The sequence below is a fragment of the Mangifera indica genome, chromosome 17 (assembly GCF_011075055.1).
Source record: "Mangifera indica cultivar Alphonso chromosome 17, CATAS_Mindica_2.1, whole genome shotgun sequence".
NCBI classification, from domain to species: Eukaryota; Viridiplantae; Streptophyta; class Magnoliopsida; order Sapindales; family Anacardiaceae; genus Mangifera; species Mangifera indica.
This window is the reverse complement of record NC_058153.1, coordinates 1,515,666-1,540,634: the sequence shown is the minus strand read 5'-3', so window position 1 is coordinate 1,540,634 and position 24,969 is coordinate 1,515,666. Positions and strand designations below refer to the sequence as shown.

General features: G+C 35.2%; 3 protein-coding genes and 1 pseudogene across 11 annotated transcripts; 3 read left to right on the top strand and 1 right to left on the bottom strand.

The window, feature by feature from the left end:
* Positions 1 to 679: 679 nt before the first annotated feature.
* Positions 680 to 6,667, top strand: LOC123200569 (serine/threonine-protein kinase STY13-like). 8 transcript variants are annotated; one of them, XM_044615806.1, is made up of 6 exons: positions 680 to 940; positions 1,381 to 1,451; positions 1,569 to 1,657; positions 1,860 to 1,915; positions 2,087 to 3,092; positions 5,944 to 6,667. In XM_044615806.1, exons 5-6 carry the CDS (start codon positions 2,182 to 2,184, stop codon positions 6,281 to 6,283), a joined length of 1,251 nt encoding a protein of 416 aa, XP_044471741.1. In that variant the 5' UTR covers positions 680 to 940; positions 1,381 to 1,451; positions 1,569 to 1,657; positions 1,860 to 1,915; positions 2,087 to 2,181; the 3' UTR covers positions 6,284 to 6,667. The 8 variants fall into 8 exon arrangements, with proteins under 8 accessions (XP_044471741.1, XP_044471738.1, XP_044471740.1 ...); XM_044615803.1 differs by lacking the exon at positions 1,381 to 1,451 and having other exon boundaries at positions 1,583 to 1,657; XM_044615805.1 differs by lacking the exon at positions 1,381 to 1,451.
* Positions 6,668 to 7,750: 1,083 nt separating this feature from the next.
* On the bottom strand, positions 7,751 to 17,373 carry LOC123200548 (DDB1- and CUL4-associated factor homolog 1-like). The gene is made up of 14 exons (XM_044615766.1): positions 17,005 to 17,373; positions 16,815 to 16,902; positions 16,551 to 16,667; positions 16,277 to 16,455; positions 15,315 to 16,179; positions 15,054 to 15,151; positions 14,515 to 14,938; positions 13,809 to 14,411; positions 13,545 to 13,727; positions 12,609 to 13,169; positions 11,472 to 11,582; positions 10,913 to 11,031; positions 9,193 to 10,795; positions 7,751 to 8,513 (listed from the first exon to the last, which is right to left on the bottom strand). Exons 1-14 carry the CDS (start codon positions 17,199 to 17,201, stop codon positions 7,815 to 7,817), a joined length of 5,847 nt encoding a protein of 1,948 aa, XP_044471701.1. The 5' UTR covers positions 17,202 to 17,373; the 3' UTR covers positions 7,751 to 7,814.
* A 1,932-nt stretch (positions 17,374 to 19,305) lies between these two features.
* Positions 19,306 to 21,080, top strand: LOC123200555. 2 transcript variants are annotated; one of them, XM_044615778.1, is made up of 4 exons: positions 19,306 to 19,437; positions 19,552 to 19,667; positions 19,767 to 19,981; positions 20,622 to 21,080. In XM_044615778.1, the coding sequence occupies exons 2-4, from the start codon at positions 19,578 to 19,580 to the stop codon at positions 20,911 to 20,913; spliced, it is 597 nt and encodes a 198-aa protein (XP_044471713.1). In that variant the 5' UTR covers positions 19,306 to 19,437; positions 19,552 to 19,577; the 3' UTR covers positions 20,914 to 21,080. The 2 variants fall into 2 exon arrangements, with proteins under 2 accessions (XP_044471713.1, XP_044471712.1); XM_044615777.1 differs by having other exon boundaries at positions 19,310 to 19,460.
* A 1,354-nt stretch (positions 21,081 to 22,434) lies between these two features.
* LOC123200554 lies at positions 22,435 to 24,461 on the top strand (annotated as a pseudogene).
* Positions 24,462 to 24,969: the final 508 nt, after the last annotated feature.

Here is a 24,969-nt window from a genome sequence, read left to right as displayed (position 1 = left end):
CAGTTGGGGGAGAGCATAATAACTTAAGATTGATGAGCATGATAGAGGTTTAGACAGAAACAATGTATGAACATGTTAACTGGTGAGTGTGTGTGATTGTTGATTTCACAGGTGTATTATTTGTATTTGGGGATATTCTCTATTGGGCATGCACAATGGAGTCAAGGGGAGACATTGAAAGGGAACTAGATTATCTTTACATAAACTAATTGAGAGTTAAACTACATATCTGATAAGTCTAAAATATAACGAAACTAATAATCTTAAATCATAATATGAACACATGCAAGAGTGATATTTGAGAAGGCAATATCAAAGATATCGCATGGTTAGGTCAAAAGTTAGCCCGTGACACATTTCATTTAATACGATTCATTAATAAAAGCGGATAATAGATAAAAATCTGACTTTTTAAAACTTTGAGGGTGGACATGTTAGTTCAGAAAACCTTAGGTGGAAAATAGTGCTGTGGCCTCATTTTTTTGGGCCAAAAGAGAGTGGGTCTTGGTCTCTTGGACCATCACAAAATAAATAGCCCATGGATTTGTTCTAAAAGCTTATTTTATTTTATTTTATATTTTTGTTAAATATTATTATAATAATAATATTTTAAGAGGTGAATGAGATTCACACTTGATTAAATTATTAGAAAAAGAAGAAGAGTCCAAAGACCCAAAATAATAAAATAAAACAAAGACAAACAGAGACGCGTTTATCACAGGATAAAGGACCTCGAAACAGGAAATCACAGAGATGAAAGGACACGTGTAAGATAGGAAAGGCGAGTACAGAGTTTTTAAGTATGCGTGGAGTAAGACTGGGGTTGGTCACAATAAAAACGAGGCCCTGGAAACGAAGACTGCTCACTTTCTTCTTCTTCTTCTTCTTCGGTGTTTGCTTGCTGGTCGGTCAGGTCTTCGGTTCACGCTCTGGACCAGTTGTAAGTCTTATTTTTTATTATTCTTTGTTCATCTGTTACGCATTTCTTTTTCTTTTTTTTTTCAGTTTAACACTTTTGATTAAGATTTTCCTCTAATTTCCTCCTTTTTTAGTTTTAATTTTGGTATCTTTTAGGAGTGCATTTGAAATTTATGTAATCATTCGATCAACTTTTTTCAGAAGTTTTTGGTAATTAATTTCTTTTTTTTGGCTTACTGAGTTTTATTATGATCTGATCTATGTATATTGTGCACAATATCTATTAGGAAAGTTTGTGGATTTTGGAATCAATTTCAAACGTTTATTTTTTTTAAATTTTTTTTCTCATTTTATGTTCTGTGCTGCTGCTGGGACGACTTTGTGCTCTCGGTAAGCTGTTTTTGTTCCTTCTATTATGATAATGATAATTAACGAGCTCAATTTTTTATTTACTTTTTCAAGAACCGAGGGGAAAGTTTTCAACTTATGTCTTCTCAAATTGGAAGTCTTACCCCCTCTCTTTTACGTATATGGTTAATTTCTCTTTTGCTTTGTTTAGCTTTTTATCTCTTGTGCTTTTGTAATTTCCAAATTGGTCGTGTGGGTTTCTTGTAAGATTTTGTGCTTCTCTTTGTTTTTTCCTTTTATAGAATTTTCATTACAGGGTAAGGTGGAAATGAGCGCTAGGAGTCTAGGATCGGGATAGTTGCGTTTTCAGTACATTTTCTCGCTTGGGAAGGTATTCCATTTTGTCTTAATTTGAAAATTACCCTTTTTTGGTTTTTGCTGTCTATGTTTCTGCTATGAAACTTAAGAAATTCAAAAGCAATAGAACGTCATTTGGTTTTAAAAGAACAACCTAACTGTTCTCTTGAAGAACAATAATTAATAAGATAAAAATAATACATCTGATAAGTATTCTTCCAAAACTTTATTGCAAGGTTTTTTGGAAATGAATAACTGTTGGGATTTTGCTTTGTTAATAATAGCGGTAATGAATGCCTTAAAAGTTATGAAGTAAGCCAAATGGGGTTTCACTTTTGATTCTATTCAATTATTTTAACCAAGTCAAATACACTCTCTTGACAAAGAGAGAGTTGGAAAGACTTTAAGCAAAAATTTACTTAAATGATTATTGATGATTGATGATCTTCATCTATTTTGATACAGGGTACATGCTGAAAAGACTACATTCTGAAATGAACTTCAGAAACTTTGGATATCAGTAGTAGATTTTGAGTTCTACTTTTGGAAGTTTCATTCATGATTGGGAAGATGGTTGAGGGGCCAAAATTTACTGGACTTATAGGAGGAAATAACAACGGTGATAACAATTATTATGATTTCACTCAAGGCTTTTACCAAAAGCTGGGTGAGGGGACAAACATGTCCATTGACAGTTTGCAGACGAGCAATGCCGGTGGATCTGTCTCTATGTCAGTGGATAATAGCAGTGTGGGTTCCAATGATTCTCTGACTCATATATTAAGCCACCCAGGTTTGAAGCCTGTGAGCCATAACTACTCTGTGGGTCAAAGTGTGTTCCGTCCTGGTAAGGTGACCCATGATCTTAATGATGATGCTTTAGCTCAAGCATTGATGGATCATAGGTATCCAACTGAAGGACTGGAGAATTATGATGAGTGGACAATTGATTTGAGAAAACTTAACATGGGTACTGCTTTTGCCCAAGGGTCTTTTGGGAAGTTATATAGAGGAACATATAATGGGGAGGATGTTGCAATTAAGATATTGGAGAGGCCTGATAATAGTCCAGAGAGGGCACAGGTTATGGAGCAACAGTTCCAGCAGGAAGTGATGATGCTTGCAACACTAAAGCATCCAAACATTGTGCGGTTCATTGGAGCATGTCGTAAACAAATGGTCTGGTGTATTGTCACAGAGTATGCTAAGGGAGGGTCGGTTAGGCAATTTCTAACGAGAAGGCAAAATCGGGCAGTGCCACTTAAATTGGCTGTTAAACAGGCACTGGATGTGGCCAGGGGGATGGCATATGTGCATGAACTTGGGTTTATCCATAGAGATCTGAAGTCGGATAACCTTCTGATCTCTGCAGATAAATCTATAAAGATTGCAGATTTTGGTGTAGCTCGAATTGAGGTAACAACAGAGGGAATGACACCAGAGACAGGAACATATCGGTGGATGGCTCCGTGAGTATCTAGATCCTTTATATGCTTAGTTTTCTGTCTTCTGACTACTTTATTATTGTGTTCAAGATATTTTGTTAATTTCTTTGTCCTGTGAAGCATCTCAAGCTTAAGCATTGGTTTTGTTGGTGGAAACATTATTGGGTGTTGCTTCTGATTTCACCTTTATTGGTGGTTCATTGGGTGGCTGCCATATTTGTAACTTCCATTTTTTAGAATATTAAATGAAAATATCTAACCTCGGAACTGGAAATCAATAATGGCATTGGAGGCAATACTTGTGTAACTCAACTTGACTATTTTGTCCCTTCAAGATGGATAAGTTGCTTGAAGACTACTTAAAATTCAATGGCATTTTCTGTTGCTCTGACACAGAAGCCTTGTGAGCCGTAGAATATTGGCAACAAGCGATGTAAAGTTATAATTGTTGCTTTGAGATACTGTGAAATTCTATGGCATTTTGGTCTACACTGTGTATGATTTTACTTAATTCATGTATATCATATACATGCATCAATCTGCTGTTGAATTAATTATAGGGCAATATATTAGACTCTAAGGAGCTCTACTTGCACATGTTTTCTAACCATGCCCAAGTTTTCCAAAATGATGTTTTTTGTATAAGTTCAACAATCTTTAAGTCTTTCTGAGACATATAATAGTTATGTAGCTAACTAAATCAACCACTTGTGACTAGATTTTTTTTATTAGTTTGGTTAGCTATAGTTATATAGCAATTTTCTAGCTGGATAGACAGATTTGAATGGAATTCAGATGCATATACAAAGTATAAATGCATTGCAAATGATGAAATTGAAGTAATGCAGTTTTATATAAACTTCTTCAAAAGGTAGGAAATTCCTTTTCAGAAGTTATTGCCCATATCTAAAAATATTCTTGATGTTTTTGAATGATTTCTCATAAATTATTGAATGTCTCTCTTTGTATAACATTATTATTTTGACAATTGATTATTATTTGTCACATTATCGTGTACAAACATGACATAGGGAAGAATTGTACAAGATACATTAGGCAGGCCATGCCAGGAAGGAAACTATAACTCCCTGGTGGTGGTGGGGCCATCCTCTAGATTCAACTCTTGGTAACAATCTTTCGGAGAAATGTAATATTAAAGGATTGCTGATTGTCTTCAAGGAATTTAACCCTATGACATACAACTTCATACCTAAGTCTAGCTATGTTCTCTAGATAATCTTCTCCTTAGAAGCTCTCCAAATAGAAATATGTGAAGAAAATTACAATTATTCCTTTAATAATATTTTAGCTCTCAAAGGAAATCTTTTTTGGTTTGAAGTCCATTTAGAATATGGATTAATGTGCAAAATTATAAGTGCACTACATGGAAACAAACATTTGAGATATTGGCTTTGAATGATTTTAGGTATTTACATTGTCTAATTTGTGAAAGGCTTGAGTTGAGTTTGAGCCATACGATGAGGTGGGTAGCCAAAAGAGCAAGAGGTCTAATTCTATTCTTTACCAGAAGTCTATAAATAGGAGAGCTTGGTTTTGCAAGTGATTGCAATTGTCGGTGAGGAAAGTGTTTCCTAATCACAAGGATGTAAACAAGTGATTGGTTGGATATAGGAAGTTTAGAACTCCCATTACTTTTATTAAATCTCCATACCATTTTCTTATCAGCACAACAAAAAAATAATTGAATTGATCAATAATATTTCCAAACGCACAAAGTTGTATCCTCTATTTGGAGTTGAACAATGTACTCATGAAGTATATGATCTTGCATGGAAAAGAAAGAACTTGAAGTTATGAATGAACAAAATATTGCGGAGTAAAAAATGGCTCTAGCTTTCAGATGAATAAATCGGCAAGAATTTGCATGCGTAGGTTTATTTTCCTTGACCATGGTGTTATACTTTCAAGATGATGATGAATAGAAGGTACTTCGATTTGAAGAGTAAATCCAAGAGATGACATTAAGTTTGATGGAGAAGGCGCGAATTTTTTCAAGAAAGACTAGCTAACGAGGCCTTGCCTTCAGGATAATTAGAGGCTTTCATTTAAGCATACGAATTTATGACTTATAAATTCACATATATATATATATATATTTGTGAAAGTATCTACAAGAATTAAAAGACTTAGTATTTTCACTTACTCTTTACCGTAAGGAATTTTTCTTCTTTGATGTAGTCCACCAGTCATTTGATGCCGTATGCTAGTTGATTAGTGCTCCTTGAAGTACTTTTAATGTCTTTTTTCTGTTCTCTCTCTCTTTTTTTTTATAAATTTTCATTTGATCCTTTATATGTTATGCTTGTTACATATTCTTTTCTTTGTTGGATCTTATATTATGTATACGTACACCATCATGTTGGACCAACTCATGGATTTGATGGGATAAGCTTTGATTTGAAAAACCATGGTTCATGTATAGGATTTTCAAGTTGTGTTTTTTTAGCTGGGAACAAATATTTATATCATTGTTTCGAGGATCTAAATTTTATGAATATGTCATATATGTTTGCTACTTTATTAGAAACTTTGATTGCGCAACTACTTGACATAATGGGAAATTGCACAATTTAACAATGCTTTTAAGATTCGGTTGGAACATTTTGTTTGTTTTTATACTGGTGACTGGCTCATGTGGTAGCTGTTTGTTTCATTCTCTGTCTCAAAGTGATTTTCTTGACTGCACACGTCAATCTTTATTTGATTATATCGATACTGCCAAATATGTGCGCGCTTTTGGTATCTACTGTCAAATAAACCTCATTTCTACTGCCAAATCGTCAATCTCTACGATTTATTTTTACTGTAATATGCTTTTGTTGGTTTTTCTGAGTGCCTTTGCCGATTGTTTCAGAGAGATGATCCAGCATAGGCCATATACACAAAAAGTGGACGTCTACAGCTTCGGGATTGTCCTGTGGGAACTCATCACAGGTTTGCTTCCCTTCCAGAACATGACAGCAGTACAGGCGGCGTTTGCTGTTGTGAACAAAGGTGTAAGGCCAGTTATTCCAAATGACTGCCTCCCTGTGCTCAGTGACATCATGACCCGCTGCTGGGACACCAACCCGGAAGTTCGTCCACCCTTCGCTGAGATTGTCAAAATGCTTGAGAATGCTGAAACTGAGATCATGACCACAGTGCGCAAGGCTCGCTTCAGGTGTTGCCTGACTCAACCAATGACAGTGGACTGATCCAGAATAGAAGACCAAAGAAGAAATGATAAAAAAGGATATAAATGAATCTAAAACGCATAAACAGAACAAGTAAGAAATTTACATGTAAGTTTGTGTATGTATTAGTACTTTCCTTTAAATATTTCAGATAGAGATAGAGTAACTATTATACTATCAGTTTCTGGATATTGATGACAACTGTAATGGACTGGTGCCATTGAAGGTAGTTTCGCAGATCTAGTAGAAGGAAGCTTTGATGAATGCTTCCCTCTGTAGCTATGTATATGGAGCCTGCCATTTTCATTGAGCTATTTTATAACAGTTGCAGGCTGGTTACCATGTTGGATCAATTGTATCTCTGTTTCCAACCTTTTTATTTCATAAAAAAGTCCTTTGATTGGAGATTTGTGTGTTTGTCCATTGATGGGTGAAGATACTAGACCTTTTTTCCTTCAAAAAATGTTTGTCTGGAGATTTGGGTGTTTGTCTACTGATGAATAAAAATACTAGAACAATGTTATATGCATTTTAGCTTTGAGTATTATCTGAGTATACAGATATGTTTTATTATATGAATGTGTGTTAATTTATCTTAAAATTAAAATTATTCAACTACATGATAACATATTTGAGTATTTAAATAGATTCTTAAAATTGAGTATGCAAAATTATTGTAGTATTTATGGAAGATGATTTTTAGGTTGAATGCATTGGAAATTGTTATATTGCTGGTTTAGGTTTAAAGTTGGGGTGGCAAAGCCAAAAGAGTCATCCTGAGTTTGTTCAATGTCATAGCATCACTCAAAAACCTATCATCACTGCCACAAGACTTACCAAATTCGATAACGTATTCCACTCGAACAATGGAATCGGCAATTAAAAGGGTTTCTATAACCAGCAACAAACATAAGTTGTCCCAATTTTTTATGCCACTGTATCTAGTACTTCTAATTATGTACAATGCCCTGTGCTACCTCTACCGGCATTCAAGCACAAATATTTATTTATTTTAGTAACCAATGATGTCTTTTGTATTTATTAAACAAATAAATTTAAAACAAATGATTAAATCTATAATAATTAAAATTTATTAATTTTTAAAATAATACCCTTAATAAAATATAGTTAAAATTTAATCTTTTTAATAAAATTTTTTTACTGTTTGATCATTCAAAAGAACTTCACCCTGACACTTCATCGATTGTTGAAAAATCCATCGACCAATTTCAATTTTTATTTTTAAATTTTCAAAATGTTTACATTATTTACTTAAACATTTAAATTATTTATTTATTTATGTTTAATTAATTTATTAATTGATTATACATTTAGTTTTATATTATACCAAATATTAAATTTAAATTTACTCCACTATTTTATTTAATGCTTTGTAGTATGAAACCAATATTATATTGCTTTAGATTTTATTGACTTTGCCCCTTTCTTTTTTCTTTGACCTTTCTCTCAGAGATCAAGAAGTTGGAGTTGATAAAGAAACATGAAATTTCTCCACTTGCATTAATGATATATAAACTATTTTATGTTAAAATTAGAGGAGAACATAACCCTCTTCATCATCCCCGCCACCAAGGGATTCAACCAACTGGCTATCCTCATCTTCATCACCCTCAGTCACTATCTCCAATATTCCACCTCCATCCTCCATAATAAAATCTCCATCTTCATCTTCTTCATCATCGTCATCAAGCTCGCTCACACTATCCTCATCATCGTCATCACTATTGCTCAAATCATCACCCTCACTATCACCATCCCCGTCTAAATCTGGGCCCAGTAAAGGGCCCACATCACCATCATCATCATCATCCTCCTCCTCGTCTTCCTCGTCGCTCTCTGCATCATCAGGATCTGAGTCATCATCTGTTGGCCTTCGGCGACCTATTTCATAAATTCTACCTGATGAAGACATCTCTTCTTGGTCATCCATGGTTATCAATCCAACATTTGAATCAGTTGGTTCTGTTGCAAAGTCAAGGACACAACGATCAACTGGTATAGTGGCAATGTCGGAGTAGTTGATGGCATCCACTGTGCGAAACGCAGCAAACAGAGGGTGCTTAACTCGCCGGGTGTGAACTGCTGACATCACGTCCTCAAGATTTCTCCTCAGTATGGCATAAATTACATCCCCACGGGCATTGAAGGTTATTGTTGTTTGATCCAAGGATGGTACACTTCTGAGGAGCCTAAATTTCCGAAGATCCCAGACCTCAGAGTTTATAATAACCTGTTGAAAGAAAATTTTTGAGCAAAACAACCCACTGAAAGTTGAAATAACATAACATACACAAGCTAGACATTGGATGGAGCACAGGTTTTCATACAGATTAGATAGACTCGAGTCAAATTTCAATATCCTCAAACAGAAGAATCACTAGGATGCCTCACAAATTTTAGTAAAAAACCACTCACAAAAACCAACTAGATACCTTACAGGACTAAAATATCCACCTAACTTATACCTACCAGGTCTCTTTTTTCAGTTATTTGAATTCCAATAAATAAAACATATTTAAAACAAACAGAAGAAGATAAATATAGCCCAAGAACCTGTTTAAATATGAAAGGAATTCTCCAGTAAGGACATCCTTTTTTAAATTTTGTGAGGACTATGTTTAAATATCATTGGATTCATCATCAATGGACTGAAATGATATTTCACAAATGAATCTTGTAGTATTTATTTAGGTCCTCACAAAATTTTCATAAAGGCGTGCTTACAAGAGAATGTCTGTGTAATATTTATATACATGTATATTGTAACAAGAAATCTGTATTGATCGAGTAAAATGAGGCGTATAAGATCATTTGCAGGAGTTGCATACTTATAGTAAAGAGTTAAGGAAGAACTTTCCATAAGAAAATACCAAAATAATCAAATATGGCACCGAAAAAGTTCTGTTTACCTCATTCCCAGCAGGATGAAAACCACCACCCCCATAGTCTGTGAACTGATCAAAACGATGGACAGGGACAGAATTCCGGCGGTCCCATAGCACTCCATTCCAGAGAAGCATCATGTCTGAAGGACTGAAGTGTATCTGTGAATATGCATGGCTCCGTCCAGTGTAATTGGTAGGTATGTCAGACAATTTCAATTCTAAATGGCAGGTTTGAATATTATAAAGGAGGATTCCTCGATGGGAAGTCTCCATAGGTAAGGCTGCAAAAATACTTCCAGAATTGCTAAATCTTGCTGACTTGCACCCCTCAAATGAATGCATTGGCCCACCTGAGATTGAAGAGGCATCCCACAGCCGCACATCCTGGGAGCTCGAAGAAAGCAAAAGATGGGTCTCAGCTGAAGGATGCGACTGGACAAGTGTCACAGGACCCTGGTGGCTTATGCAGCTCTCTAGTACATTGCCGCTGTTGGTGTCAAAAATTTTAAGCTCTTTATTGTGGCTACCAACTGCAATATGAGATGAGTCTCCAAGAAACGTAATGCATGTCAAAAGAGCACCGGCATCATCTCGGCATGTCCTCCATGGCCTGAATCTGCTGTAAACAAACTGGCGATCTCTACGATTTCTGTGGATTCCACTGTACATACTCTTATACTCCCGTGTACCAAGCCGCGCTGTTACATTTGATGGAGCATCAAGGCTCCGCTTTGGTTCAGGACAAACATGAGGGTGTAGAAGTGAGAGTGGTGGAAGAGTGGTTATAGGTGCTGGACACTGCCGATGCTGTTGCTTCAGATACTGAACAACAAGAGAGTCTAGGGTTAACCGCTCTGAATTGCCAGAGTGGGAATCGTTTATTGGTCCAAGTTGGGAGGAAGTCGTCGATTGTCCCACATGGTAATTGCCATACTGGTTGTCATCCAAATAATCTGCCAAACTGCTTGGTGTTGATTGACCATGCTGATCCCTTAGATTAGAAAATGGTGTACAAAAACCCTGAACATCATTAGGAAGACTGCTTTTACGGAGAGAATAAGGTGTTGGACAAACAGGAGACTTAAGTCCACAATCACTAGTGTTGAATCGCTTTACAGACAATGTCAATCCAGTATCCTTTAACTCCGATAGTTTTCGTATCATGGGCAGTACAGTTGAAGTCTTACATTGAGAGTCTGTATCAAGGCAGGTTTTTGTCATGGGTTCAGATGGAATTTCTGATACACTTGGAGGTTCAGAACCTTGTTTAGAACTCCTGTACACTTTTCTAATCACTGGCGTTTGGCAATCATGAGACTGAGGCTGATTTCTTGACTGTGAACCAAAACTAGGAGAGAAAGTCAGCTGCTTCTTCTTTGAAGCCACAGCTATATCCTCATCCCCTGCAGTAAATTTCAATTTATCAGCCAGAAATCCACCAGGCATACGACCAGAAGGCCACTGAAATTGTGTTAATGGGGTTTCCTGCATTAAGGCTTGATGTGCAAGAGACGAAGGGGCGGCCAATGAAGGCAAAGGAGTCAGCTGAGCCTCTTTCAGCAGGGAAGCAGCTGTTGTGCCCAAACCAGACGCCTGAAGATGTTCATGTATAAGAAGTAGAAGTTCCCTAAAGTTTTCAAACATGCCCAACCACAAAATGGCAAAATAAAATTATTAAATTATCAAAGGGATGAAGGAAAAGAATCACAAAAAAGAACATTGTTCCAGAACAAGAAAGTCATACCTGGAATGGTAAGTGATGGGGGTGGCAGCAGCTATGGCAGCTCTTTCGATGCGCCTTAAAGTAGGAGTAGCAGCATCAGTAGCTGCTAATGTACTTGCACGCCCTGAATTTGTAACAACCTACAAAATACAAAAATAAATGTACATGAGTTCAAAATGCTTCTATTAAATAAAATAAACAATTAAATCAAGCAGTGATTTCCAATTGAGAAAAATAGTTGCCTAGAAAGTTATTCACACCAAGTTTAATAAAAAAAGTGAGTGAATAGCAAAATTTATCATTGTTTGTTCACAAGATAAATACAATCGCATGTTGTATATTACTAATTTGAGGGAATATGCTATTAATTCTACAATGTAGTCATCTTTTTCTCAGCCAGTAAAAACTACAAGTAAAGGAGAGAGTGAAGATATTTTGGGTTTAACAGGTCAGAAAAACCATACAGGTTAGAGATGATTTCAATTACGCACTATGGTACTAAACCCCACTATCCTAATCTGAAACAATTAATGTTCATACATGAGACGGCACATTAAAATAAATATACACTGATGCTTACCGCAATAAGCTCGATCGCCACCTGAGAAAGTTCAGCCTGCCACCTGCCTTGGTCAGTTCCAGGTATGTGGCTACCTGAATCTCGAATCAGTTCTGACAGCTTTTTCCCTACCTGGAAGGACAAGTTGAGGTTAGTAAGGACAACAGAGAAATAAAACTATCCCACAAAACTTTACACAGATATTATACAAATGCAGAAATGACACATCAGAAACCCAGAAAAATATAAATATCCATGGAAGGAAATCACACAAGAGATCATCTTTGTAAGCTGTGGCAGGATTCAGGATTACATCTGAGCTATGGATATACTTAAGCAACTAACATTAAGCCAAAAGGAACTATAGTTTCTATGGACACAGCAAATTAAAACCCTAAAACCAAATAAATGAAAAAAAGGAAATCCCTTTTCAATAATCTTTCAGCCTAGAAGATAAAAGTTCCCCTCATAATTTCATTAGCAACTTACACCCTCAGACATGTCCAGATTAACAAATAGAAGAGAATAGGAAGGGCTGCTCAAATAGAAATGGTCGGTCTTGTTTATTTAGTTATTCTTCAATTAAAAACAAGCCACTTGATGCAATTGTCTAGATAATTGCTTGCTGTTCATAGGATCAAAGGATTCCAAGTTCAGGGCATAAAGCCAATGATAGTGTGGGTGAAAGTACTAACTCCCAACACAATATAAGGAGTACAAGCTTTGGTTTAACTGAAAAAAGGATCATATTTAATATGAGTATGACATTGCATCCTGATGTTTCTATATGTAAATAAATTGGACAGCTCAAAGAAAAATGAATTAAAGATTGCAATATCATGCAACTAAAGCTTTCATGTCATTGTTACCTTTTTTTAATTTCTTTTGCTCAACTTCAACATGCACATCCACCCCTCCTTAAAATTTGTATATATTCAGCACAACTTATATGAATTATTACATCTAATGACAAATTTTCCTTTTTTAATAAGATGGATTATGTTCTAATATTTCCATTAAATTCTAGAGTTCTAAACAAATTTACCATTTTGAGCCAAACTGAAATTCACAGCCATACCTTAGCAATGCAATATAAACTTTATTGCCATGAGAATACCACTGAAATTCAACTTGATTGTATTACATAGAGTCACTTACCTGAAGCTTAGTCAATATGTGCGCAATTGTATTGTCTCTGGCCAAGCCAAGCAGGACTCGACATGCGAGGGCTCGAAGACAATCTAGAGCAGCAGGTGGAGAATAAATGCGCGGTTGCAGGAGATGTAGAAGTACCTTTATGCCATTGTTGGCACGGACAGCCTCTCTTGCTTGACGATATCCTTGTTCCAATTGTGCAGCAAGTCCAGCACAACCTGCTCCAGCACCTAAAGATATTCTACGATCCCCAACTAATCCTGATGTTTGTGTGGGAAAAGGTGTCTGAGAACTGCCACTGGTGCACTGTGTGTTTGCTGCACTGCCTCTATCTAGCACACTAGATTCCCCATTACGCTCTCTTAAGTCACTCTGACCAGGCATGTTTACAGCTCTTTCTGAAATATTACGTTCTGCATTCCTATCTCTATTTTCCATAGACAAACCGTTTGAGGGTTGGCCAGAAACAGACTGCTGACCTTGAGCAAGCAAAAGTGGCTTGTTGCTGATTGAAGGCGGAGGACAGACAAGATTGATTAACACATTAAGCGCTGGCTGTATGATCTGCAAATATAAATATAACCTTAAAATGAGACAACTGCTATATACAACACAAACTATAACGTCCTCAATAGTGCTGCAGCATTCTCAATGCCAGTAACTTCCTTCTTTTCTACAACATTTTAATTTTTAAAACCTAAAAAATTAAATCAAACACCCTTCTCAACTATGGTGTGAACAGGATTTGGTCCCAAAATCTTTATCTCAAGAGCTAATTAGCTGAACTAGCAAGCACCCAGTTTCATCTCTGTTTCTTATCAAACATAAAAATAAAAAAATCTGCTTCCAGCATCCTGCAGTTATGATTGTCATAGCTTGCTGGACAGCGGAACTAAAGCATCAAATACAAAAGAGAGAAATGTTCACATAAAACTTTACCTCGGGGTCCGCATAATTACTAGTAACATTTGCAGCATCCAAAATGACTGCTATACCAGAATGATTATTACTGAGTGTGGCAGTTACTATCATCTTGCGGCTGTTAGGTACCAACGTAACAATGTGCAGCACACCCAATGCATACTGAAGCAAGTCGTGCAAATAACGCTCAACAGGAGGGGCCTAAAAACAGAAACCAAAGATGATTTGTGGAGAGAAGCAAATAAAAAGGGAAAAATAATGTCAAGAGCCATCACACCATACCTGACACAATTCCAACATGGTAATATGTCCATTAGAGCTTAAGAAACTGTCAACAGCAGGCCAACGAGTTCTAACAAATGTAGGGCCTAGCTTCCGATCTTTCTGTAATTGTAGAAAAACTGCATCAATAGCCTCATTACTAATATCGAGTGGCTTGTAGGCAGCCCTTACATTTGGAATATTCCGGGGTGCACTTCGATTACTTTTATTAGGACGAATGAAATCAACAAGCAAAAGGAGATGTGCTCTAAAATATTGTCGCAAAGCAACACAAGTGTGATAAGCTATCTGCTTCTCCGAGGACGTCAATACTTCTGGCGGTGATCGATCATTTCGAAGTGATGTTGAACTAGAAAGGCCTAAAGCCCCAGAATTACCTCCAGATCTTACAGAGGCAGCATCATTTAAAAGGCCCAGTAATTTCTGTAAGCCATCCTGAGCATCAAAAGCATCAATAATTGCTCTGAACACAAACGCAGCAGCAAAAAATAAGGCTGCATTTTTTCTGGCTAGATCCTGGGGGCACTCAAGAAGGTAAATAGCTAACTCAACCACCTGGTTGACAACATTAGAAGGAAGTGCACATACACGTTCCATTATCCCCTGTAACAAATTTTAAAAAATGAGAAATCATACTGCATAGATAAAAATTACTGCAGGCAGGCACACGAATTCTTACACTCCACTAGAATCAAGAAAGTATTACCTGAAGAGATCCTATAGTAAATAAACAAGAAGAAAGACCATAAAAGGTCTGATTGATTCTTGGCACAGCAAGCAACTTTTGCATGCCACCTCGATCCACAAACAATGCAGCAAATTTTCGGTGAGCAGCCAAAGCGCAAATTAGCTTCATAACATCAGGCAAAATCTTTGTAATCTTTGATGCTTCTTCAGATTTGCAACTCTGTTGCAATAGTGCAAGACAGACATCCACTCCCTTTTCATGTAACACAGGACCCAGAACTTCCATGTATTCACCTAATGTCTCAAGGCATTGAATGCAGTATTTTTCTCTCAACTGTGCAAGAGTTTCAATATCAGGGATAAAATATTCTTCAATATCCTCAATTACTTCTGGTTCTGTGACACTTAAACTCACTGACTCAGCATTAGTGTTGCTACAGCTCCTGTCATCAACCCATAAGTAGTATATTATCAGTTACCTAACTAAAATACATTGAACCAGAAGAAATAACACCATTACAACCACCAAGCTAGAACTCATTACTCAAAAGTACAAACCTTGAAATTTCAACTGCATTAGCAGCATCAATAACAGTAGATGCGGCTCTGGAAGCAGCCAAAACAGCAGCTTCTTCATCGTTGGCAGTTTTAAATTCCTAGTAAACAGTTGCAATGAATAATGAAAGAGTTCAGTTGAGCTGAATTTTGGTACATTATATTGACAGCTAGAAATCTCTACCTATTCCACATATGAAGTTCAAAAAATATAAATAAAACAATGTATTAAAAAAATGTGATAGTAAGAATGACAATACATGCCTCTAAAGCTGCACTTTTGACAACTTCAGCAGCTGCATCACCAGCTGCTTTGATGGCTTCTACAGGAGCATTTGCTGCTCTAGCTTCAGCCTCAGCAGCTCTAACTGCTTTCTTTACCAAATCAAAGATGTCTTTGCTTCCAATCCTACATCCCTGGAAGCAGTCATCGCCATCGTCTCTCTCCACAATCAAACTATCAGAACTGTTTTTTCCAGAATTCTTCCTAGTATCTGGTAATTTTTTCAAGTCTAAAGTTCTTAAGGAACTCCTATCTCTTATACTCCGTCCCTGTCCTAGACGACTACCAGATCCCGGAGATGTCAAAACTTGCTCGCTCTCCATGGCCCCCTCATAAATCCTACCCTTCCCTCTAGATCTTGCCCATCCACGATTTGCCCTACGCCTTGAGGAGTCATCTCGTCCACCTTCATCAAGATCACTAAATTTTGTCTTCCCCTCAAGAGCATACCACCTATCCTCACCCTCAATATTTACCTCGCGTATATCAACCCCCTCTGCTAACCCATCAGGTGGTTCTCCATCATCAATCCTGCACTCTTCTCCACTTGTCTGCCAACCAATGCCTCTGTCCTGATCCCTTTCAACATCTTGATCATCTAAAGATCGCTCATCAGTTGTTCTTTGGTCATCAGAATGAGTTGTCTCAAGAACCTGCCGGACTCTACCCCTACCTTCTTCTCTGCTTCTAAAGGAAGTAGCACCAGAGGTATTCCTACTGTCAGTTAAATGGCTAGGATCTTTTTGACTTGTACTTGTCTCCCCAAGGACGCGTAAACGCAGATAATGCATAAGCTTTGCAGACAATCCAGATGTCAACACATCTTCAACGACCACTTGACCACCACTACAATAAATCAAAGCCACATAGTAAAAACAAACTAAGCATATAATAGAGAGTATTTAAAGCATGAAGATAGTTAAATGTCAGCTATTAATCATACCCTGACAAACACAGAACAAGAAGCCCGGTTGAGTAAGTTCCCAACATTTCAGAATCTGTAGCTTCCCTTTTCCCAACTTCATGCCTTGAATTACGATGTTCAACAGAAATTCGGGCAGTCTCATCCATTACCCAATTTTTTATGTTCTCCACAACGGGTTCTTCAAAAACATGAGGATACTGTACAGATGTTACTCGACATGAAGCAGATAAAACATGACGTAATGATAGAAAGAAAACAAAGAAATTAAATTTTCGGTCAAGAATTATCTTACCATCCAAGTGACAGAACAGCTTAATAGAAGACGTGCAGCAGCTGCCTGGACAGAGGTGGAATATCTACTTTCAGATAAAAACTTGGATGATATCATGTCAAAAAAATCATCGTTCTCCTGTAGAGGGAGTAAAGAAAAAATCTTAAAATCTTTTTTTACGACTTATACAGCAGAAACACAGATATGAGATACCAAACAAGACAAAACCATTCAAATAAATAAATAAAGGAAAGACATGACCCAAAAAAAAAAAAATTTAGTTACCCAAAGCAAGTTGCCAAGACGTCCAATAGTATGAGAAGCTCGCGCGGAATGAGCATTACTGGTGGAATAACCATTCTCTTGCAAGAATCTACCATTAATACAAAAGAGAATAACATACACAATAATATCATAAAGAGAAAACTCAAAATAACAAGAATATAACAAAATTATAATCGAAGGGCGGACGTACAGTGATTCCTGGATCTCCATCAGAGAGGCGAGCGCATGGAGAAGTGTAGGATTAGGGTTATCAGATGATGAAGTAATCTTCTCCGTGAGCCTCTGTGCCTTCGCCATCACCAACTCTTCCTCTCCTTTCTTCGTCGTCTCTTCTTCACGAGCAGGACTTTCACCATGCCCATGCCCTTGGCTGGATGATCCTTCCATAATTTACAAAGTCACCGAAAAAAAATCAATCGTTCATCAGACCTCACAGTACGTAATTTTTAGGGAAAAATACCAGAAGAACGCTTGTGCAGGATTGTGGTCGTTTTATAGCACCAGAGGGACAGTTCCCCCTGCTTCTTCTTCTTCAATAAAATACAAATGGATCCGAGGCTTCCCGAATGACCCGACTCCTTTTATCTTATCTAACCCTACTTTTGTATTATTCGTATTTGCTTCGCACCGTTTGGAGACCCGTCTTTAATTATACGCCTCGCCCCGTTTCGGCTCTTAACAAAAAATTACCGTTCGATCTCTACGGATACTCACCATCGACTCCAAAAGCCAATTTTTAGTACAAGAAAGACCTCACAGTTTTCAATAATGACACTGTTAATTTAGACAGGCAAAACAAAAATAGTAAAACCATTTACACACATTTGGAATATACCAAATAATTACATAGATAATAACTCATTTATTCAATATATATATAAATAATTATTCAAACAAAAAGGCCAAATAACTATTTCACACCCAAACTCGAATTAAATTTTTTTTACCATTTAAATTAAAAAAAGTCTATTTGTCTGTTAATCTATCAAAGTAAAACGTTACTTTTAATAATTAAAAGTTATTTTTATTACATCACAAAATATATAATAAAGTTAATATCACTTACACAACTAATGGTATAAAGAAATTACATTTTTTACCTTAATTATTTATTATTGATTCTTTTTCATCATATACATTTTTTTCTTAACTATCAAAAAATATCTTGTAAGAGTTAACAAATCGTGATATGCTTAGAGTCTTTTATGGTGGTGAAGTGTCTCAAAATTGATAAAAACAATAAGATTCAATCAAAATAGACTTTATTGATGACTAATCTAAGCAAAAATTAATTTAAAAAAATTTGATGATTTTAGATTGATTAAACTGATAATAAGTAAAAGTTGTAATTCTAAAAAGTTGAAAAGTTAATTAGCCATAATATAAAGATGACGACAACAAGAAAAGTACAATAACAACAATCTCGCTCATAATTTTTTATAATTTTTAGATTTTTATAATTATTAAATGGGCATAATTTAAAATTTTATAATTTTTAAGATAAAATATTATTTTATTTCAATAAAAGGAAAATGGTAAATACTCTCCCACACATAAATCATATGTGACGAAACAAGGCAAATAAGTATTTCCTAACCCATGTTTAATGACATAATGTGTCGTTCTTAAAGTTTGCAAAAATTATTTTTTATTTGTTTATTAAATTTATTAAAAAATTTTTAATTATTTTTTAAAATTATTAAAATGATAAAAAATAATATTTTATCTCCAAAAATCTGTTAAATAAACTTTGGACTCTAATTTATATTAATTTTAATTAAAAAAAGAAATTATTAATACAAATACAAATAAAGGAATCAATGACATATAATCATATATTTAAATAGTGAATAAATATTTTAAAATGTTAAAGGTGTTAATAAAAAATTTGAGGTTTTTTAATAATTAAAAAAATTCAGAGTTGTTTTTAAAAATTTTAAAATTTCAACACGTTTCAACACGTCTTTTTATAATTTTAAAAATAATAATTATATTTTCAAAAAACTAAATAGACGTGAAGTAAATGTTATATTATAAATTATTTGGGCTATAACTATTTTCAAGATATATTAAGTGTAAAATAATACTATTTATGATTTAGTTCGATAAGGATGTTATTGTAATATTTTATATTTTGAAGATATTTCAAACTTATAAGGTGAGACTGTCATTTTATCAAATCTTGGGTGGGCCATGGAATTTGGCAACAAAACAATAAGAAAACATGCACTTTTACTCAGGGAATACGCCCAAATGAGCCGGAAGGTCGCGTACAGCCGTATTCGTATACCTAATAGAAATTATCCATAATGAATTTTAAATTCACAGAAAGATAATGATAATAATATGGTAAAAATAACCACGTCACACCGTGGAATCCAGTAAAGTGTTTGTTGAGGTACAGACGAAAATGACCGTCAGGGCAACTCATAGAGTTGAAATTACGGTTAATTGTGACTAACTTAGGGAGAAAGAGGAGGATAGAAAGGTCATTTAGTTACAATCCCGAAGGATAGGGAGAGATTTCAGGGATGACTTCTAGTATATGTGCATAATCCTTCGCTCTTCATCCTTTTGTGCTGACTGAGAGGAAAGACAGTGTGCCCAGGACACCGAGAAAGAGGTTCTTTCAAAATCTCCATCCGGATATTTTCTATCTTCATCAGGTTCATTATTCACCGTTTTTAATTTTTATATTTCGAGTTCTAAAACCTGCTTTACTCTTTGGTTATTGTAGGGCATCTGTGAATTTTAGTCTGCGCAATGGCGGTTACCATGAAGCAGATGTCTCTTCTTGTCTCAACTTTTGGAATTCTGTCTTTCATATTCGGAGTAATTGCCGAAAATAAGAAGGTAGGAGACTAATCTAATTCATGATGCTGCCAATATGATGAGGTCTTGGTTGAATAGGCTTCAGATTCGTCTTAAGTTATTTTGATTGGGTTTTTACAGCCTGCTTCGGGGACTCCCATAGCGGGGAAAGATGTTGTTATTTGCAAGTATCCATCTGATCCATCTGTTGTGTTGGGGTACCTATCAACTGTGTTTCTCGTGGCATCAGTTGTGGTTGGATATATATCTCAATTTTATCCTTACAGAGGGAAATCTGTTCCACAAGCTGTTCTCTTTCGAAGCACCATGTTCCTTGTTTTCTTCAATATTGCTTTGTACGTATATACTTGGATGAAACCTTATTATGAAATAATTGTTAATTTTTTTTTGTTAGCATTCAAAATATAACAATTACAACTTTATGATTCATAGTAGAAGAACCTTCAATATGTAAGGTTGAAAGTTGGGCATATCTAACACTCTGGTGGACCAGGGTGTTTCACAGGATACAAAGTCGGAGATTGTTAACTTTTTTTTGGTTGGTATTCAAAAAATAACAATTACAACTATTAGAGTAGATCCTTGAATATATAAGGTTGAAAGTCGGGGCATCTGTAGCACTTAAAAGCAGATTTGCCTTCTTCACTCAGGTCTCAGGTACACCAGGGTTAGAACAAAGTGTGTTTCACAGGATATAATGACGTATAAATAGCAAAGAAGAGACCACTTTTCTATTTTGATGAAATAATATCATCTGAACTCTATCATAACAATACTTAAGTACTTGAAAAGAAACTATTGGAGATCAAGGAGAGATGGAGAGCTCAAAATTTATGTGGAGGAGCCCTTTTTATACTACTCTATGGGAGACAAGATATTGAATTTCACCATTATTCTTATCATTTTAACTTCTTAACCTTAATTAAGTGTTGTTGCACAATGTTACAATTGATATTTGTGTACCGATATTTACAGGTTTTCGGGGGGATTAGCCCTAACCATGCTATTGTGGCCAACAATTACGGAGCAGCTTCATCTGGCTCGAAATGTACACCATAATCTTGAGACAACATGCCCAACGGCAAAAACTGGACTTTTTGGTGGAGGTGCATTTCTTTCTCTTGATTCAGCCTTGTTTTGGTTAGTTTCTCTTATGCTTGCTGACAATGCTCGAGAGGATTACTTTGATGAAATAGAACAAGATAGGAAGGGTGTCGATGGTCAAGTGATGTCAATGTCATCTGCCTACAGTTATGGCACTGCCTAAGCCATAATTTTCAATTCTAAAACCCCATCCTTTGGTTCAGACTTTTGCTATTTCTCTTATAAAAGGTGTTATATTAGCAATGTCCAGCAATGGAATGTCATTTCATCGTAAATATTGTGGTTAATTACTGTTTGGTTTAATATGGAACTCTCTTGTTTGTGTGACAAGGATTGGTGTTTCAGTTTCATCATAATAATTATTCAATAATGGGTATAAATACGGTTTCAAATGTTGATGTTGATAAAGTAATATCAGGTTATAACATGTTAACATTTGTATATATTGTCAGTACATATAATATTACTCGATAGGAGACTTATCTCAAATCACCTACATCTAGGATACAAAGTTGGAATCTGGACCTACACTTGAATCGGCAATTAAAAATGAATGCTTTAGAGTCTCCACAACATCTGCACGAGAAATTAAAACAAATCTGAATGAATTAAAATCCAAACATGTTAGAATGATATAACTGTTCTTTTATTTTTTGTTAATGATGTATCAACAAACTTGAAAATTTGGAGATAAGCTTTCTAACACTTTCTCTTTTATCTTTTCACAATGTGATGTAGAAATGCTACTTGAGGTCAAAGTTGAAATTAAGATCTTACATGACATGGTCTAAGTTTCTTATGATCACAACTTTTCAATTTACTAGCTGTGTTGTTGCATATGGGATTGATTTAAGGCAAGTTTGTTTGAGCTTAAAAATAAGTTCGGTTTGAATAAGTTCAAAACAAGTTCGATTCAAGTGGACTTGAGCTCAAATTCGAGTTTGACAGTTAAATATTTTCAAATTTGATTTCAAAGAATATTTGGCTTGTGAAGCTTGTAAGTTTGAAAATTTTGATACAAATATATTAAAACGATATTATTTTGATTAATATACATCAAAACAATATTATTTTAGTTATTTTTATTTGGTTATAGTATCAAATTAATAAGCTCAGTTTGGCTCGACAATGTAGCCAAACTTAAGTTGAATTTAAGCTCGCCCCTTCAGCAACTTTGAGGGGTTTAAACCCAACCCTAACATATAATGTAACTGATTAATCAGGTGTAACTACCGATACTATCTAACCAATAGGAACCTTAAACAAGGATGTTGCTGTATAAAACCTTTCTTTAAGTTTGATGAGACGATATTCCCACGAATCCCACCCTTTCAAGTATAAGCTATAAAGCCATTTTCCTATTCGTTTGGGAATTTGTTGAAAAATATGTTATATTTTATAAAATGAAAAGATAAAAAAGTCCTTAAGTTACATAATATTATATTTAAAATTTTATTAAATAATTTTTATATTTTAATTTATATTAATTTTAAGTAAAAATAATTAAAAATTTACTAATATAAATAAGAATGTCAATAATTTATAATTGAATGTTTAAAAAAATTATTTTTTAAAAATATGCAGGGTGTTAATAAAAAAATTTAGAGGTTTTTCAACATTAAAAAAAGTTGGGGGAATTTAATAAAAATTTTAAAATTTAAATATTGCCTCTAATAGTTTCAACAATAACAAACTGAACATACTAGCACAAATTAGGAATGAAAATATGGTATTGCATACTATTAGTAGCATAATGATCTTTCAAAATATATGGGGGGTACACTGAACTTTTGTAATAAGACGGACACCAGAACAGAGTCTCCGTTTCTCTTCTGATGCCAATCTTTTGAGAGGTTAGTTAGTTGAACCAACCCTTAACAATGGCAACTTCATCAAAAGGGTGGATAAGCAATATTACATCAATTGCATCTCGGGTTTATTTCTTCCTAATCATTCTCCAGATCCCGCTCTTTAGGTATTACAATCAAATAAATATTACCCAAATTCAGAATTGCTTTTTTACCAACCGGGTTTTACCTTTTTTTCTTTTTTTAAATTTTGTTTAGATGCATAAAAGTGTTTGTGGATTTTTTGGGTCTCAGAATTCACTGTAACTTGCTTATTTGACCATCAAACTGAACGCAAAAAGTTACACGTAATGCCAAAATCTGGGTCTTATAGGTTGACTTTTGACAATTATGCAGAGTTCTTTGTGTTTGAGATCTGTGTGTCTCTCAGAAGTGTTTCTGGGTTTTCTTTTATATCATGAATAATTATATTTATCACCTTTGTGTGGCTAATATTGCTTTTGATTGTTCTTGATGCTTGCTTGAGTTCGAACTTGAATCCAGAGTTGCTCAGGGTTTTTATATGTATAAATTACTTGTTATCTAATTAAATAGAGGTTAGCTGTTTATGAACTGGGCTTTGTTGAGCTTATATAACTGAGTGCTTAACCATAAATCATAAAATTGTTTTGATGATCATGGAGACTGGTGGACCCCGAGCTTAAATGGTCATTTCGTTGCATCATTGGCATGAGGGGAAGCTTTTTAAGTTGAAGTGACTTGAAATGAGTGTTAGTTTTTGGGAGTTTGTATCATGAAAGAGGAAAGAGTAACAATTGTGAGATGATATGAAGCTGATTTATAGCATTATTCTAGTTTGAATCTCTAATATTGTTGACTTTGATGAAGTTTCAAATAAACTGTCAATTTAAGTATGCTCAACTGTCTCTAATTTGTTTCATTGTTGATTAGCAACAATGTTGATGCATTTGTTTCACGTTTGGCTTGGTTAAATTTTTGTAAGTACAGGGTTCCATGCAGAGCTGGTATGTGCGCAACACCCCTCCATGTCACTTCTTCCCAATTAATTGCTAGTGATATCTTTCCCACTCCCATTGTTAAGGCCCTTACTTTATCCTGGAGCCATTGTGCATGGCCTTATCCAAAACATGACTGTTCCGAGCTGGGATAACCTGTTGGACATATATAACTTAACCAGCGTGAAGGAGGCCTCTGCAGTGACTGATCTCCAGCGCTTAGAGGTTCCAGATTTCCATCTCATCTTCTTTTTATTGATTTGTGTAATAATTTATTCCATGAGTGATTCTTGAATTTGCCACATAATTTGTCAGTCAGTTCTTTGATTGGCGTACCATCTAAGAAACTGGGAATTTAAGTAGACAACATTACTGTTAACTGGCTATTCTCAAAGACCTTGGATTTAATTTTTACTGTAATGTGTTCATATTTTGAGTTCGTCTTCTAATTGTAGCTGTTATTGATTTCTTTCTGCCTTATTGTTCTTGTGCCAGGTTCTTGCAGGAAGTTACTTCTCTGTGGCAGGAGCACTTGTTGGTATCTTAAAACCTGGAAGGATGAGTTTGTTTGGTACACTTCTAATAATATGGGGCCTTATCAAGGAAGGGATCCTAGGAAAGTCAGCAAGCCCAGATCCTACAAGATCTGTTTATGTCTATCCAACAATGTTGATTGCCGTGCTATGTGCTTTCTCATCGATCAAGTATGATGCGAAGAAGCTTGTGAAGAGTGCAGCAGCTCGACCCATTGCAAAACCTGTGCAAAGGTCTTCAAAATCTAAACTGAAATGAGTTGAAATGTAATACTAAAGATTGAATGACTCTACTATTTGTTAAATTTTGTGGTTGATGAGTTTAAACTGTTACCCGGCTGGCAATTTTCAGGACCTGTGTTTGTTTGAACCTTTCATCTGTTTGAAGTACAAAATCTAAGAATTTCTTCCAATTTGATCATTATGGAAGAACTAAAAGTAATGAAATGGGCAGTATTTTATTCAAGTACTCAATTCACTTCAAATCCCTCCCACATCATCATCATAATTAGGGATAGATTTGATTTGAACTGAATCCAAATAAAGGTTAGTTTAAACTCAATGTTGTTTGAATTGGTGAACAATGTGACCAAACAGGATTGGTGTTAGGGTAAATAATATCTTTGAAAATGAACAATGTCACTAATACATATATTAATTGACAAATAAAATGCTATGTGAATAGTTTAATCATGTGGGATTTGTTAGGAGTTTGAGGAAGAATAACAAATTTCAAGATTAATAATATGTGAAATGAATTGCTGATCACATGAAAAACACAATAGTTGACATGGTTCAACGTAACCCGCTTATATCCACGGATGTGAAATAAATATATTGTTATTACAAAGATGCAGAATGT

Bases quoted from the DNA above. Each gene is read 5' to 3' on its own strand.
- LOC123200555 (XM_044615778.1), top strand. From the start codon at position 19,578: ATGGCGGTTACCATGAAGCAGATGTCTCTTCTTGTCTCAACTTTTGGA. The intron at 19,668-19,766 runs GTAGGAGACTAA...GGGTTTTTACAG, and splicing joins TAATTGCCGAAAATAAGAAG to CCTGCTTCGGGGACTCCCAT. The intron at 19,982-20,621 runs GTACGTATATAC...CGATATTTACAG, and splicing joins GTTTTCTTCAATATTGCTTT to GTTTTCGGGGGGATTAGCCC.
- LOC123200569 (XM_044615804.1), top strand. From the start codon at position 2,182: ATGATTGGGAAGATGGTTGAGGGGCCAAAATTTACTGGACTTATAGGA. The intron at 3,093-5,943 runs GTGAGTATCTAG...CGATTGTTTCAG, and splicing joins ACATATCGGTGGATGGCTCC to AGAGATGATCCAGCATAGGC.
- LOC123200548 (XM_044615766.1), bottom strand. From the start codon at position 17,201: ATGGAAGGATCATCCAGCCAAGGGCATGGGCATGGTGAAAGTCCTGCT. The intron at 11,032-11,471 runs GTAAGCATCAGT...TGTATTTTGTAG, and splicing joins TGGCGATCGAGCTTATTGCG to GTTGTTACAAATTCAGGGCG. The intron at 10,796-10,912 runs GTATGACTTTCT...TGAAAACTTTAG, and splicing joins CCCATCACTTACCATTCCAG to GGAACTTCTACTTCTTATAC.